This window comes from Erpetoichthys calabaricus, chromosome 4 (assembly GCF_900747795.2).
Source record: "Erpetoichthys calabaricus chromosome 4, fErpCal1.3, whole genome shotgun sequence".
Classification (NCBI taxonomy): domain Eukaryota; kingdom Metazoa; phylum Chordata; class Cladistia; order Polypteriformes; family Polypteridae; genus Erpetoichthys; species Erpetoichthys calabaricus.
In genome coordinates, this window is record NC_041397.2 from 42,782,820 (window position 1) to 42,799,029 (window position 16,210).

The 16,210-nt window shown below is 38.1% G+C and overlaps 1 protein-coding gene across 2 annotated transcripts in view; it reads left to right on the top strand.

Moving 5' to 3' along the window:
* The window catches only part of LOC114649974 (cGMP-dependent 3',5'-cyclic phosphodiesterase), a 736,214-nt gene that overhangs the window by 671,271 nt on the left and 48,733 nt on the right, over positions 1-16,210 (top strand). For both annotated transcript variants that reach the window (XM_051926538.1, XM_051926540.1), the window contains exons 14-18: positions 155-266; positions 2,522-2,561; positions 4,735-4,798; positions 9,081-9,159; positions 11,487-11,661. In XM_051926538.1, the coding sequence (XP_051782498.1) occupies positions 155-266; positions 2,522-2,561; positions 4,735-4,798; positions 9,081-9,159; positions 11,487-11,661 (470 nt within the window). The remainder of the gene's footprint in view (positions 1-154; positions 267-2,521; positions 2,562-4,734; positions 4,799-9,080; positions 9,160-11,486; positions 11,662-16,210) is intronic.

A 16,210-nucleotide genomic window follows, 5' to 3' on the forward strand; every position in this document is an offset into this window, starting at 1 on the left:
TCATGTCTGAAGACTACAGGAGAAAACCAAAGTTTCTAGGGTGAATGTTCATATAGCCAGCAACTCTGCAAGGAATTATGGTTCAGACGCTATGAGGTAGTAGTGCAGGCCCTTGTATTTTAATTTATAACATGTGTTTTACTTATTTGTGCAGGTACACAAAAGAAGATGAGCACAAAATCCAACACTGCTTCTGTTATACTTCAACTGTCTTAACCAGCACACTGGCTTTCCAGAAAGAACAGAAGTTGAAGTTTGAATGTCAGGTAAATAAATAATAAAACACCTTTGTAAAATAAAGTCTTTGTTTTCTTTAAATTATGACTCTCCATGCAGATGGCTTAATTGAAAGCTTCTATTGCATTGATTTGAAAAAAGAGCTGTCCTATCATTATTGTATTTAATCTCCTATTTTAACTTCATTACATGTTGAAGTCTTCATACTAACATAGCGAAAGAAGCTAAAAACATAAATGTGAATAGTAAAAATCAAAGAGATACCTGTTACAAACCTGTAGACACTTTGCAGACTTTACACGTAATATTAGACGTTTTTATATATTTTGTTTTGTGCATTCTGAGGTTTTGAAACATGAGGATTCTGTTTCTAATATCCATTTTTTTATTTGGCTTTGATTGGATAAAATTCAAAGTCTTTCCTGTGCTCTTTTTCTTTCTTTACACAAAGTTGTTGTGTAATGTTTCATGACCACACTGGTGAAGTCACAGAAGTGACGTCATAAATATGGCAGCAATCACCCTCTGTGTTATCCCTTGGTGGATGTTAAACGTGTGACAATTCTGTAAGTGTAGTCAGCTTCTTTACCAAGTAGGCTCCATTGAAAGGATTGTGCTTTTGGTTTCGATTTTTTTTTTGCTTTTGACTATTACATAATGTCTTGAAGTTTTGACCCCCTACTACCCCAAACCACATTTTTGGTTTTTTTTTTGAGTATCATCTGTCAGTTTTTATGGTGCTCAGAATAAGCCTTGGTGTCCACAACAACAGGAAGTTAAAGATGTCCTCTGGGCTTACAGTTCACTTCATCCCAGAGGCAATATGCAATATCACATACACTTCAGAATTGGTAATCCATCTAAAGTTAAGAATGTTCGGGCCTAGCCAGCACTTGGAAGAATAATACCAAGGAGGGCTTGTGTTGCTGCTAGAAGAGGTGTTGGTGAGACCAGCAGGGGGTACCTACCCTGTGGTCTGAATGTGAATCCCAATGTCCCAATTGCAGTGATGGGGACACTGTGCTGTAAAAATGGTGCTGTCCTTCAGATGAGACATTAAACCAAACTCCTGACTCTCTGTGGTCATTAAAGATCCCTGGGCATCGTTTGTAAAGTGTAGGACGTATCCTGATATCCTGTCAAAATTGCCCCACATGTTCTAGTTATTCTGGGGCCCTAAATCACTGCTTTGTCTCTAATTGGCTAACTACCTCTCTAACTATGGTGAGCATATTGGCACAAAATGGCTGCCATCACATCATCCAGGTGGGTGCTACACTTCAGTGCTTTGAGTAATGAGAGAAGTGCCATGTAAATGTAAAGAATTATTATTATTATTATTAATATCCCATCATTCTGCCTTTACCCTGAAAGACTTTAACCACAGGGTGACAGAGTATGGATGTGGAATTTCAAGGAGTTGATTAGCAAAGATACGTATAATGATAATTGATGATTTGTGAACGTGGGTCTGTATGTTTGTGAATGGGCCATAAAATGAACTGACACCTTGCCCAAAATGTGTTCCTTCCATTGTGCTTGATGCTGTGTTTGATGCTGCTGGTGAGTTATAAGTTCTGCCCCACCATTATTTTGACCTGAATTAAGTGGGCTTCAGAATGTTATGATTATTAACCCAATTAACATAAAAAAATCTTTGTAGTGTGGAAGGAAAACTGGAGTAACTTGAGAAAACCTCATATTAAGGTGGGAAGAAACTTCAAGCTCCATAGACTGTTCTGTCAGGATTCATTTGAGTAGTGTTAGAATGACATGACACTCAATGATCAGTCAATGTTTGTTAACAGCATTATGGGGCATTTTGTAGGAATGTCTAAATTAAAGTACATTATAAAGTACAATGAAAAACAGCATGGCAAACACAACTCAGTTTTTCTCACCTGCTTTTTGTTCTCTAAAATTGTGCTGTGTTGGCCACATATTTAAATAAAATCTATGATCAGATATATAATTTTAAAAAATTCATAATGAGACAAATACTCCCTAATCATAAAAAAATGAAATGTAAATGATTATATCATAGTTCAGTACTTACTGTATGAATCAGCTTGGAGGTACAGTACTAGCCATACAAGGCAGCATACAAAGAAAATGACTGTGCACTTTCGTCCAGAGCTTCTCCTTGCCAGGAAACCAGCACTCAATGGCAGTTTCCATGTTACTTATTTATTTATTAAACACAACTGTACAAAACTTTACATATTAGTATACTGTACAAAATGATAAATGATTTTTTTTCTCAATACCATTTCTTTTATTTTAGGCCCTGCTTCAAGTTGCCAAAAACCTCTTTACACATTTAGGTATGTTTTTTTATTTTAATTGCATGGGTGATATGCTGTGAATTGCCTGTCTTAACAAAATGTCAGCAGCTCATCAGCCTGTACTCCCCTACAATGCTGAAGTCTTACATTTAAACAAAATTGCCTGTCAGTAACCTGTGGGTGCATGAGAAGGGTTACGGTGTCTGGAATGGAGTGAAGTGCTGTGCTAAATTCAGCCCCAATTCCCAGATGTTATACTCACAGGCCAGTTCACTTCATTTCTTACTGTACTAAGGTAGTTTATTGAAGTTGAAAAGAGCCATTGGTTTTAAAATGACTATGTGATCTAGTATCTCCTTTGAATAAGTTGGATCATACCTGGTGTGAAATGAAGCCAGAGACACCACAAGAAGGTTTGGGTTAGCCACCCCATATACTTGAAGATAGGTAGGCTGAAAAAGACAAAAATAAAGCGATAATGATCGGTCTTTACAGACCTGAGTCCAAAACAGAACTGGCTTGCAAACACAAAAATGGTGTCTTTTAAAGCCTGTCAGATGTACTAGGGTGTTGTACTGTGTTAGCTATTATGAATGCAGTGAGAAGTCAAGCAAAATGACATCTTGCCTGAAGAAGGGGCCTGAGTTGCCTTGAAAACTTGCATATTATAATCTTTTTAGTTAGCCAATAAAAGGTGTCATTTTGCTTGACTTCACAAAGCCTGTCAGAGGAAGTGATGTCATTGGGACTGGGACTGGAAGTGATGTCATCAGGCCCAAGGGGGAATTTCCCGTAGCTGGTCTGCAGAAGCAAGAGAGAAAGCGTTAGTGCATCCCCTGGTCCAGCATGGAATTACCTTCTTTTGAACCCTTTAGCTGCCTCTCATGACACATGTGTGACACTAGAGAAAAATATGTGTATGCATTTTTTAAAAAATTTAATCATCATTTTATTTTTTAAATGAAAAACAGATCACATACTTGCATGAGTTTGGTTTCTTTGGTTGCATTTCATGTTCAGTGCTTCTCTGTTTGTTTCAAGGTGTCTGTTATCAGACACTCCAACTACAAGAATGTATATATGGTAACTTTAGGGATTTAGGTTCTATGTTAAGAAAACAAGTCTGAAAATAGGTTTACTAAAATGCAGTAACTTCCAATCTGCTGTCAGAAGGCACTAAGTGTAACAACAATTTGTTTCTAAAATGTTTCTGTTGGCAAATGAGTATGCATATGGCTGCTTCGACAGCCAAAGTGGTAAGCTCATGTGTTTTCTAATTAATTTGGAGGAGCATTAGTTCATAAAAAAATGGCAAAGCTTACAGATGCAAGTAACCTTTTGAGTGCTTCCTGAGAGTCTATGTTACTGTACTGCCATGATGGGGAAAAAAAATCAAAATGCAAAATTTCATCACGATCAGGGTATGAGGTCAAAAATCAAAAGCAAGTATCTGTAAGGAGGCGAGCGGAAACAACTAGCAACCAAACTGAAAATGCCAAACAGGAATTAAACTCAAAGAAAAGTTTTAATTCCCCTAAATCATTTAGATTCGCTTGTTAATTGCATTGAGGTTTTAGCAGCAAATCTGAAAATAGTGTGCCACCATCTTAAACGGCATCAGCTCAATGACATCACTTGGCATAGTTTTCAAAGGCCGTGGGGCAGCAACAAGGTGCCATTGCTAACAACAGTACAGCTACAGCCATCTATATACAAACTGGATGTGCACTGCTTAAAACCAGTTAATGAAGTGGGGGCGCAATAACATCGTGAAAATGACACTAAAAGATACGAATCAAATTTGGAGTCGAGTTTATTTGCCAAGCACAAACATGTATAAGGAATATTTGGTAAGTAAGGTACATAAAGGCAAGCAAAGATGAATGTCATTAAAATGAAAATATAAGAGAAAAATATGTGCAAAACTGTGTTCAGAGCCCCCACATCATAATGGTTACACAATGAAAATTACATTTTTATTAGCATAGTCCAAATAAAGCAAACTCTTACTACTTGAAATGTCTTCTAAATGAACACATCTAGCACTGCATAATAGATGCTCAAGTGTTCAATGTAGTCTTGTTTTACTATTTTTCCCAATTTTTGTTTTATAACTTTTAAATAACTGGTAATTGTTTTAAATAGAACCATGCCATTCACCCAAAGAAATTACTGGCAGTTGTCTAAAACAAAATGTTTTTAAATTTTGCAGATGATGTGTCTGTCTTGCTTCAGGAGATAATTATAGAGGCCAGAAATCTTAGTAATGCAGAAATGTAAGTCTTTTTAATCATTTATCTTATTTTAATGATGTATAAATAAGCCTGTTTGCTATATCTTGCTGTTCATTTTAAAGGTCAAATAAGAATCCCAGAGCCTCAAAGCCAAACATTATTTTAATGGAAAGCTAAGTTGCCATAGACTCTGAATTGATCCTTACAGTGGTCTGAATTAATTAGTGCTTTCAGTGTAAATATTCCAAGTAACATAACATGCTTTGGGAGACAGTGGACATATCAAGCCATTCCAAACCCAGAATGAATTCTGTGAAACCAAAGATACAAAAAGGTTCCTTTTGTTAAAAACAAACAGGCATGGAAGGGGTTAACAGAAGGAGTAAATTAAATATCAGATAAACAACAGAAAATACCAAATCCTAAGGCCCTCTTGGCCTTCTGAAACTAGATAGTCACTCTGTCTGTTGGTGTACTCCCTCAGTGAATTGGAGTGCCCACCACAGTAGCACACTACCTGCCATTTCTCTCACTGTCTTCCTCTGATCTTCTTGCCTCTCTTCCTCATGCCCGTCGAGCTTTTCCTCAACTCACTTTGCCTGTTCTAAGCTCAATAAATGCTGTATTGGAAGTGCATTCCCTGAGCCCTTTGGAAACCAGGAGGCCATCTTCCTAGAGCACACCCCCCAACTTACAGAGGTAGCCTTACAGACCTGGATTTCTAGCTCACCTTGGAAGGGAAAAACAACCTGCAGGTAGTTTGTCCACCCTAATGGGTTAAAGGGAGCTTTATACACAGTGATAGGTCTTCTTGCTACCTTCAGTCAAACTGGGGGACTGCTATTCAATTTTGCTATATTCCACTTTAACATTGTTATAATTTAGAATGACAGGAATAATTACTTTTAGGCTGTTTAGGCCAAGCTTATTGTTATATGTACAGTATATGGCACAAACAGATTCTCTTTTGCACTAGTAGTATAATACATAAAACAGACAACCAATAAGACAGATAATGAATGCAAGACCGTGCTTTAAATTCATCCTTTAGTTGATATATATGAGGGTAAATCGAAAAGTAAAGGAAATTTGAAAATTACACAGTAATCATAATAGATAGAAGCTAACGTAATACCATACATTCATGATGGCTTATGGGAATTTCAACCACACATAGCACAGCACTCTGCTGTTAGGTCAAATGAGCAGGGGCAATCTGCCACAGGATTGCACCATTGTTTAACAATGCATTGTAATGAGATTTCTTTGGGTGGAGGGAGTGAAATCTGCACAAATTCCTCAAAGGATGTTGGCTGGTGCAGATTAGTAAGCTGTCTGAGTACTCTTGAATAAACATTACTGTGTTCCAAGTTATCATACACTACGGCAAGTTCAGATTCTTTGCTGATATTCAAATGTGCAGCAACAGCAGACAAAGTAATCTGTTCATGTTCTCTGATGAAGGCATTCACCATGTCGTTTACACTTGTTCTTCCCACTTTAAACCTTTCATCCCATTCATAAACTTTTCATTGAGTTATGCGGTTTTCACTTTCGTGCTGAGACAACATCCTTTGTTGATTTTCATCAGGTTTCACTCACTTTGCCCAAAGAAATGTCAATATGCCACATTGTTCAACATTGATGTAGTCCCACAGCAGAGCATCCATGTTTATTTGACCATGGCTTCAACCAGACTAATGGCAGGGCACTGCACTATATGTGTTCAAACTACCCATAAACTGTGTGCTGTATTGCATTGGCTTTTATCCGTTGCAGTTAACACGTAATTTTCAAATTGCTTTACTTTTTGATTTACCCTCATATGAGAAACACTCATACAAATGTCAGATTGAGTGACTGTTCAGTAGCCTGATGGTCTGTGGATAAAGGTTGTCCCTGAATCTAATGGTGTGAGCGCTAATGGAGGAGTGAGAATATTGTATGTGCAGGATGGCTGAAGTCTTTAATCTATAAGACAACATTTCGTCTAACAGAAGTGAGTTGGGTCCCGGAGATATTTTGGTTTGACTTTACCACCCTCTGTAGTGCTTTGTGATGGTGAGCCTAGGTGAGTAGGTGCCACACATGGAAGAAGTGTAGCCATTGACTATGGACTCCAGCATGTGGCTGTCGATGTTGGTGGGCATAGATGTAGGCATCTGTAGCTGTAAGAGACTTGTCCTGATCAACCGTGTAAACTACTCTACTTTAACAGTAGTCATTCTCTTTTAATGTACTTGTAATAAGTTCATTCTCCCATTCTGTAGTGCCCCCTTTTTACCTGTCATTCTGGTACTGACATGGCATCTCACTGCAGCACTAGTACTACTATACTGTAGATGGATGACATGTTTAAAGTATTCAGATTAACACATTCATATCCTTATTGTTACCCACAATGAAATCTTCTTTCGGCTGCTCCCATTAGGGGTTGCCACAGCGGATCATCTTCTTCCATATCTTCCTGTCCTCTGCATCTTGTTCTGTTACACCCACCACCTTCATGTCCTCTCTCAATACATCCATAAACCTTCTCTTAGGTCTTCCTCTTTTCCTCTTGCCTGGCAGATCTATCTTTAACATCCTTTTCCCAATATACCCAGCATCTCTCCTCTGCACATGTTCAAACCAACGCAATCTTGCCTCTCTGACTCAACCATTCATCCTGAGCTGACCCTCTAATGTTCTCATTCCTAATCCTATCCATTCTCATCACACCCAGTTCAAATCTTAGCATCTTTAACTCTGCCACCTCCAGCTCTGTCCCCTGTTTCTTGGTCAGTGCCACCGTCTCCAATCCATATAACATAGCTGGTCTCACCACCGTCCTGTAGACCTTCCCTTTCATTCTTCCTGATACCCGTCTGTCACAGATTACTCCTGACACTCTTCTCCACCCATTCCACCCTGCCTGCACTCTCTATTTAGTGATAGCAATGCAGGTATACAGACAGACAATAACTTTGTATAATGTTAACGTTTACTCCCCCGGGTGGAATTGAAGAGTCGCATAGTGTGAGGGAGGAAAGATCTCCTCAGTCTGTCAGTGGAGCAGGACATTGACAGCAGTCTGTCGCTGAAGCTGCTCTTCTGTCTGGAGATGACACTGTTTAGTGGATGCAGTGGATTCTCCATGATTGACAGGAGCCTGCTCAGCGCCCGTCGCTCTGCCACAGATATCAAACTATCCAGCTCCATGCCTACAATAGAGCCTGCCTTCCTCACCAGTTTGTCCAGGCATAAAGGCGTCTCTCTTCTTTATGCTGCCTCCCCAGCACACTACTGCATAGAAGAGGGCGCTCGCCACAACTGTCTGGTAGAACATCTGTAGCATCTTATTGCAGATGTTGAAGGATGCCAGCCTTCTAAGGAAGTATAGTCGGCTCTGTCCTGTCTGTCGGCTACAGAGCATCAGTATTGGCAGTCCAGTCCAATTTATCATCCAGCTGCACTCCCAGGTATTTATAGGTCTGTACCCTCTGCACACAGTCACCTCTGATGATCACGGGGTCCAGGAGGGGCCTGGGCCTCCTAAAATCCACCACCAGCTCATTGGTTTTGCTGGTGTTCAGTTGTAAAAACCTCTCTTCCACAATCCCCATGACTCTGTACTGTTGATCCCAAGTATTTAAACTCATCCACCTTCGCCTACACTACTCCCTACATCCTCACCATTCCTCTGACCTCCCTCTTATTTACACACAAGTATTCTGTCTTGTTTATACTGATCTTCATTCCTCTCCTCTGTAGGCCATATCTCCACTTCTCCAGGGTCTCCTCGACCTGTTCCCTACTCTCACTACAGATCAAAATATTATCAGTAAACATCATAATCTAGGAGGACTCCTTTTTAATCTCATCTGTCAACTTGTCCATCACCATTACAAGTAAGAAAGGGCTCAGAGACGATCCCTGATGTAATCTCACCTCCACGTTGAATGCATCCGTCACTAACAACTATAAAAAATCCTGATGGAAATATTAGCCATCATGTTTGGGGCTGAAATTTAATAGGTCATTCAGCATATTCAACAAAACTTCAGTGACTTAGTGAAACAATTTAGTGAAATGGCAGTCCTCTTTTAAGCAATACATACTACCAGAATTGGTCCACTAGGTCATATATTCTATTAAAATCAGAGATTCTGTATCCCAGACTTGACAAGTTATCAACAATACCACCAATTTACCACCATCAGTGCCAAGGATTTTGATTTGTTTTAAAGGTCTCTAATACAGAGTTTAATGTGCAAGACTTTGAACTGATCTTGTATGAATCTCCTATTCAGCCATTGACGTTTTGTGACTCGTGTGTCAACAGCTGCTCCGTGTTCCTATTGGACAGAACAAGCAGTGAACTGGTTGCCAAAGTCTTTGATGGAGGTGTAGTTAATGATGAGGTAGGTCATTTTATAATTCATTCCCAAATGTTTCAAATAAAGAAATCTAACACACTTCAATAATATAAAGAATGCCCTTTTTATAGCAGGTAAAATGATTGAAAGTTTAGTACAGGAAATGTCAATGGTGAGTCCAAAGAGTTTAAATATGCAGAGTTTTCATTTTAGAGACTCTAGTCTTGACTTGAATAAATTAGTGTAATGTGTGATTAATGTGTTGTGAGCAAAAGGGCGATCACTTTGTCTTGGTGACCCAGAGATGTGCAGCACCACAAGCCTTCTCACTGGGCAGCCTTGCTGTTCAGATAAAACATCTGTTGTTAATGCCACTTCTACTAATGTGGCCTGGCAGTTCCAGTCCCCCAGGGGACAGAAGCAAAGAGAAATCTCAACTATTCAAAGTTATGCTTGGAAGTAAAACTGAGGAAAACAAGAAATTGTTGGTTCTCCAGTCTTTTATGAGAAGTAAACTTTTCATGAGACACTTCTTTCTGTATATCGTTTTGTAGACTTGCTTCTTTCAGATTTCACCATTTTGTGCAGGAAGTCAACTGCCAAAAAACCCTAGGACTGATTTTAAAGATGACCTGACTGAGTCCTGCTGCTTCTCTTGCTATGAAGCACCACTTTTGAATCTGGCTGTGTTGCAGTGTGACTCCTGCTTCTGCAGCACTGAAGTTTCCCTGTTTATTGTTTCTTTGAGTATGAAATAGTATTGAGAGTTTAAGCTCTCAGATTAGTCCAGTTTGAATTCATCATCACCATGCATCACACAAACATCGCATTGTATCTGTAAACATTCCAAAGGACTCAAATAATTTAATAAGAATTTTGTCAAAATCCAATAATGACAGTATTGCATGCTTGGTGACAGTTTACCTGTTGGACACTCTTTTAAGTATAGCTCTGAAAAGTGATTGCTGATATTTACTGATAAGCTAAATTATCCTGTGTGGGACACAGCATTTGAGTTTATTATTAGGTTGTCACAAAAATTATTTTATTTCTAATTACAATGGCTAACAGTAGTAACATGTACACAAAGGTGAGCAACGTCAGTCTTGGAGGGCCACAGTGGCTGCAGGTTTTTGTTCCAACCCATTTCCTTCATTAGAAACCAGTCCTTACCAATAACATGTTCTTTAATTTCGTGGCCTGTTAATGTTTTAACTCTGCCACTTTAGGTCATTCTTATATCCATTCTTATTTTCTTCCTAAGGATATAATCCAGAGGCCTAAAATGGACGAGTAATTCAGTCTTTGACTTTTTTCTCTTCAGTTTCCTCCTAAATATTTTATTAGATTAGATTAGATAGACTTTACTAATCCCAAGGGGAAATTTAGATGCATACAGCAGCAGAAACATAAAAAATGAAATGATTTAAACCAGATAGTTCATGGTGAGTACACACAGAGTAAATGGCAACAAGTTAGAAGGAGAGCTGTTGATTCCTTTGTCATTTGCATATTATCACAAATAAGCAGCATTTAAAAGTAGTGAAAGTAGCTGTTTAAGATTAAAATAAGCAATTAAGGTTGGGAACCTTAACATGTGAGACAACTAAAATGAAGCATTTAGGCAACAAGTGCTTCATCTGTAATAATTGACTTGTCATTAAGAAATTGGGTTGGAACAAAAACCTGCAGCTATTGCACCCCTCCAGGACCAACTTGCTCCCCCCGGCTTAAAGAGATTGTGCAAAGATGAGACTGGATTTCATAGTGCATGAAGAGCAAACAATAAAGATTTCCTTATCACTATCAATAATTGTCAAAGGTCTTGTTAATAATATAAATAAGTTTGCCTAACCTTTTTCTTTTCCACACAGTCACTTCCCCTCTTGTAATCAGCAATAAAAAATTAATAATGTCATGGTGCCAGCTTCACTTTTAAATAGTGAGAAATGATATAAGATACAAAGAGAAAATCACTCAATTTGACAATATATGTAATAAAATCTAAAATAATGGATTAATTCAATTAAAAGTTGACTGGCCATCAGTTGTTTAAATGTGCTTAATGGGGCTTTGCCCGTCACAATCACTTTAGCTGACTGACTGTCTTACAAAAGTGTACTGTGCAGACAGACGTATGTTTTTACAGAGCTTGACGATAACATTAAAATTAGACAGAGACACTAATCACGATTATTTAACAAGTGAAATGAAGTATATATTTTGTAAGATAACCACTCTAACATTTGCACTGCCTGCTGGCTTACTAAGGCATTTTTTTCTCGAAGTAATACATCAGCATGTATAAAGTGTTTGTGAAGATCGTTCAATGTGCATTAATGTTGATGTTTATGTTTTTATTTTCATTAAAGAAAGAGTTTCGAATCCCAGCTGATCAAGGTATTGCTGGTCATGTAGCAACCACAGGGAAGATCCTGAACATTAAAGATGCCTACTCACACCCGTTGTTTTATCGTGGTGTGGACGACAGCACTGGTTTCCGGACAAGGAATATTCTTTGCTTCCCAATCAAGGATGAAAACAATGGTAAAGAAACTGTATATTCCAGTACATATACACAGAACATCCGCCTGTTTTCTTGTTTCGTTTTGAGGTTTGCTCAGAACCTATGAAATTAAGAACTCTCCATAGAGCGGTTCATTCATTCACTTTCCAAACTCATTTATTCCAGTACAAGGTACAGTAATTGCTGGGTCAGAGCATTGGGTACAGGGCAGGAATCCACTCTGGATGGGACACCAGATCATCACAGGACACTATTTCATTCACATAATGACACTCATTAGAGATTTAATTCAGCCTGACTTGCACATGTTTGGACTTTAGGTCAAAACACAAATTCCTGAAGAAAAACAGAAATGCAAGAAAAAATTACAGTTCTGGCCTAGGATGGGATTTAAATGCCGACTCTGAAGCTATGAGGCTGAAGTGGTAATTACTACATACTATCCTGAAAAAAAAATCATATTATAAGGTCATAACATTATTCATAGTGGGGTAGGAGGAAATAATGTTAAACTGTTTGACCTTTAAGTCAGAAATGCATCAAATGAAAGCACAATAATAAAATACATTAAGAATAAACAAGAATAAACCCCTAGTTTTCATAATGTCCCCATCTGGTCAGAAATATCCTGTGTGTTTAAAAAGTTTAATGTTTCATATTGTTGAAAACAGACATAAGGTAAATCTTTTTGGCTCTTCATTGTAAATGTAAAATCAATACAGAACACAAGCCATAATCTATCAAGAGACAAGGAACAGAATTGGATTCAGAGATAATTTATTATTACTAGCATACAGATTATCTTTAATTTATTGTTACAAGCATGCAGAATATCTGTAAGGACTTTGTTTTTTCTCTGCTCACTAGAACATCCTCAGCTATTTAGAATCCATAAAGACTTAACATACAATATAAATAAAGAATAGGCATTTATATTAAAATTTCACATTTTTGGAAATATTTTTTCAGGCTACAATGGTGCATAGAAATGAAAATCAAATTATGAAATTCAATTTATACAGGCCTTTGTAAGATGTAAAAGCAGCAAAATGGATGCTTTCCAGTTCTTTGGCAGGAAAATTACTCCTTTTGTTTCTTGTCATTTTGATAAATGTTAGGTTTTATTTAAATCCATTGAACTTTACGTAAGCTCATTGTTTAATAGCAATAGAAGAGTATGGATGGTTTGTGTGAGCAGAGAAAGCCAGTAATATTGCAGGCATTATTACACTTGGCAGCTATCATCTGTCGACCTCTGAAAAATAAAACAGACTTTAATTGTCAGAGTAGTGCGTGTGACAAGCTGCACTTGATTTCCTTTTTTTACCTGCTTTCATGTAAATGTTACAACAACAAAAAATCTGTAACAAATATATTGTTAGGTTTTATGTATGTGCTGTTAAGTACTGTCGTGAATTGTTTATAATAGGAACGATACCTACTGTACAAGAATTATTCAAGAAAATAAACCCTGACAATTATACAGTTCCACAACCTGCATCAATTCTTTAGAATGGATTTTAAATTCTACTTTCTAGTTTCCTAAAAACTAGAGGGTTATTTAAGCGTAGTGCTTTTTTTATGATGCTAGCTGTTCTACCCAGCTTCACCAGGAAGAACAATAAAATGTAAGTTACATGCATAAAATAAATAAAAAGCAGATCCGACACTCCGATCTCCTCGTTTTAACAGAAAGACATGTATATTTTAGTATTATTTTGCATCTAGTGCTTCTGACCTTATTAATCCCTTGGGAAATTTAAGATTTAGAGAAAGTAGTTTTCACATTGAATAACTCATACAACAGTAATAATAATGAACTCAAGGGTTCTGTAGTAATATGAAAATGTGGCAGAGCATGTAGAAGTCATAACTTGTAACTTGATCGCTGAGATACAAATGAGGGTCGAGCAGCACACACGCCCTTGTCCTCCCTGAGCAGCACTCCTGCTGAATCCCAGTGAAGTGGCCACCTCCTCTCACTTCTGCCGTCTCAAAAGACTTCTGTTACTGCAGTTAAAGCACAGATCTTGTCAGAAATAGGCCATTTGCTTGCTTATTATTTTCCCCAAAACAAAAAATGAATATGATTTTTTTTGTTTGCCATAAAATGAGAGCATTCAGAAAAGATGGAATGGATTATGGATTTGATCAGCTGGTAAACGTCCGGCATGCTTGCTACAAATCATTCTTTTTCAACATGCTTAGATATTTTAAAATTCTCTATAACTATTGTAGTCAACATAATCAACTGAAAATGTCATTGTTTTCTAATTCAGAAATGGCAGTTATTATCCAGGTTGTCTGTTTTTATTTTTTTCTCGATATTTATATGTAGAAAATCTAAAATGTAAGCCTATGTTTAATGTTAGACTATGCTGGAAGTAACTGAAAAGGTTTGTAGAACTAAACCACTAAACCACTAAAGGTGGTTTCACACAGAGAGAGGCAAAATTTTAATTACCGGTATATATATATATATATATATATATATATATATATATATATATATATATATATATATATATATAGTGAAAGTCAACCCACACAGGACTTTTATTTTCTTTCTCCCTTGTGAGAAACGTCTTCCCCGTCTCCCACAAGTATAACACAGTCGCAAAAACACAGCACAACACACAATTCTTTTCTTCTGTTTCTTTATGTCTTCCTTCACTTCTCCTCCACTCCTCCAGGCAAGCTTTGTCTCCCTCCTCCTGACTCTGGCTCACCGTGTAGTGTCTGCTGGCCCCTTATATAAGTGTAGTGCTCCACGTGTTCGTTGATGGATTTCAGGCAGCACTTTCAGGTGTGGCAGAAGAGCTGCACTCCAAGGCTCAGCGTCTGCTGCAGCACTCCCTGGCAGCGCTCACAGACCCCAGCAGGGCTGTATCAATCTCCAATTCCCATGGAGCCCTGAGGGTATCCTGGCCACATGTCCTCACCTGGTCCTTCTGCTTCCGGCGTGGAGGCTTCTGGCCAGGCAAGAGCCCTGGCCGTCCACGACTATATATATATATATATATATATATATATAGAGAGAGAGAGAGAGAGATGCCCCTTTGCCCTACCAGTAAGCCTTGATAAAAGAAGGTCAGTGAAGGCGCTGACACACTCTTTCCATGATAGAATGTGGTTACAGAAAAATGCTGCAGTTACACCAGGTCTGGCCTCCCAGTAGCCACAGAAGGACACACTGGATGGGATTAGGGGCCTGAAAGGCCAGGACAGTGAGTTACTGCCATCTAGAGATGGAGCATCCGCCCATACTCTAGGTGACAGCATCCTGTCTGGCAAGCCCTAGTATGGACGCTCGCAGGGCAACATGGAGGTTGTGGTTCCATAGGGCTGCCCTGTTGGGTTTAACAGCACAAGGACCATCGTGGACATGTTTGACCCAGGAGTCCTTCCCAAGGTGTACTGGAAGCTCTGTCAGGTTGGGCTTCATAAGAGATCCCTCCTGTTGACCTGGAGATTCAGAGCCGGGAGAGAAGATAGACAACACTTGACTAGGAGGAGTGGAGGAGAACACATTGCAATGAAATCTGTAAGAGAGGGCTGCGAGGCAGCAGCACTGACACTGCACCACTGTACTGCCCAAAGATATTTAATGCTATTGATTTTGTATTATTTCAGCTAATAATGCAACTTTATTGAGGTTGTACTGGTTTTTATTTTTTCCTAGATATTTATATATATATATGCCCCTTTGCTCTGCCAGTAAATCTTGATAAAAGAATGTCAGTGAAGGAGCTGAGACACTCTTTCCGTGCCAGAATGTGGTTACAGAAAGATGCTGCAGCTACACCAGGTCTGGCCTCCCAGTAGCCACAGAAGGACACACTGGATGGGCTTAGGGGCCTGAAAGGACAGGACAGTGAGTTACTGCCATCTAGAGATGGAGCATCCACCTATACTCTAGGTGACAGCATCCTGTCTGGCAAGCCCTAGTATATTACACTATTGACCTCTTGAAGCCATCTAAAGGATGTTTAATGCTATTGATTTTGTATTATTTCAGCTAATAATGGCAACTTTTAGTGAGGTTTGACTGGTTTTTATTTTTTCCTAGATATTTATGTGAAGTAAAAGTAAGATTTTTTTAAGAAGTTTTATTATACTGAATATAAATAAAAACATTTGCAGAGATTGGTACAGTGTTGTTTGCGTGATGTTCTACCAGACATAGAAATACCATTTTATGTATACAGTATATATCACCGCCATTATGTAGAGCTCTTCATGATAAGAACTATCCAATAGTACATTGTTTTATTATTATATTTTTGTAGAGACAAAAATAACTTCAAGTGTATGACATGCAAGTTGACGTGACTTTGCAAAGTTCAGTTTGTCTGCTTGAATTCTATTGAATTGAACTTTTATTAAATTTTTGAATAGATCTTTTAATTGTAGGACAGTTTCAAAGGAATACATGGACATTTAAAATAAATAAATACATACATACACATTTAGAAATTAGAAATGTATATTGTAGAGTGTGTTAAGAGACAGCAGACAAATATAAAATAAATGCAGAAGAAAAGTACAATTGCAAAAAAATAATCTAAG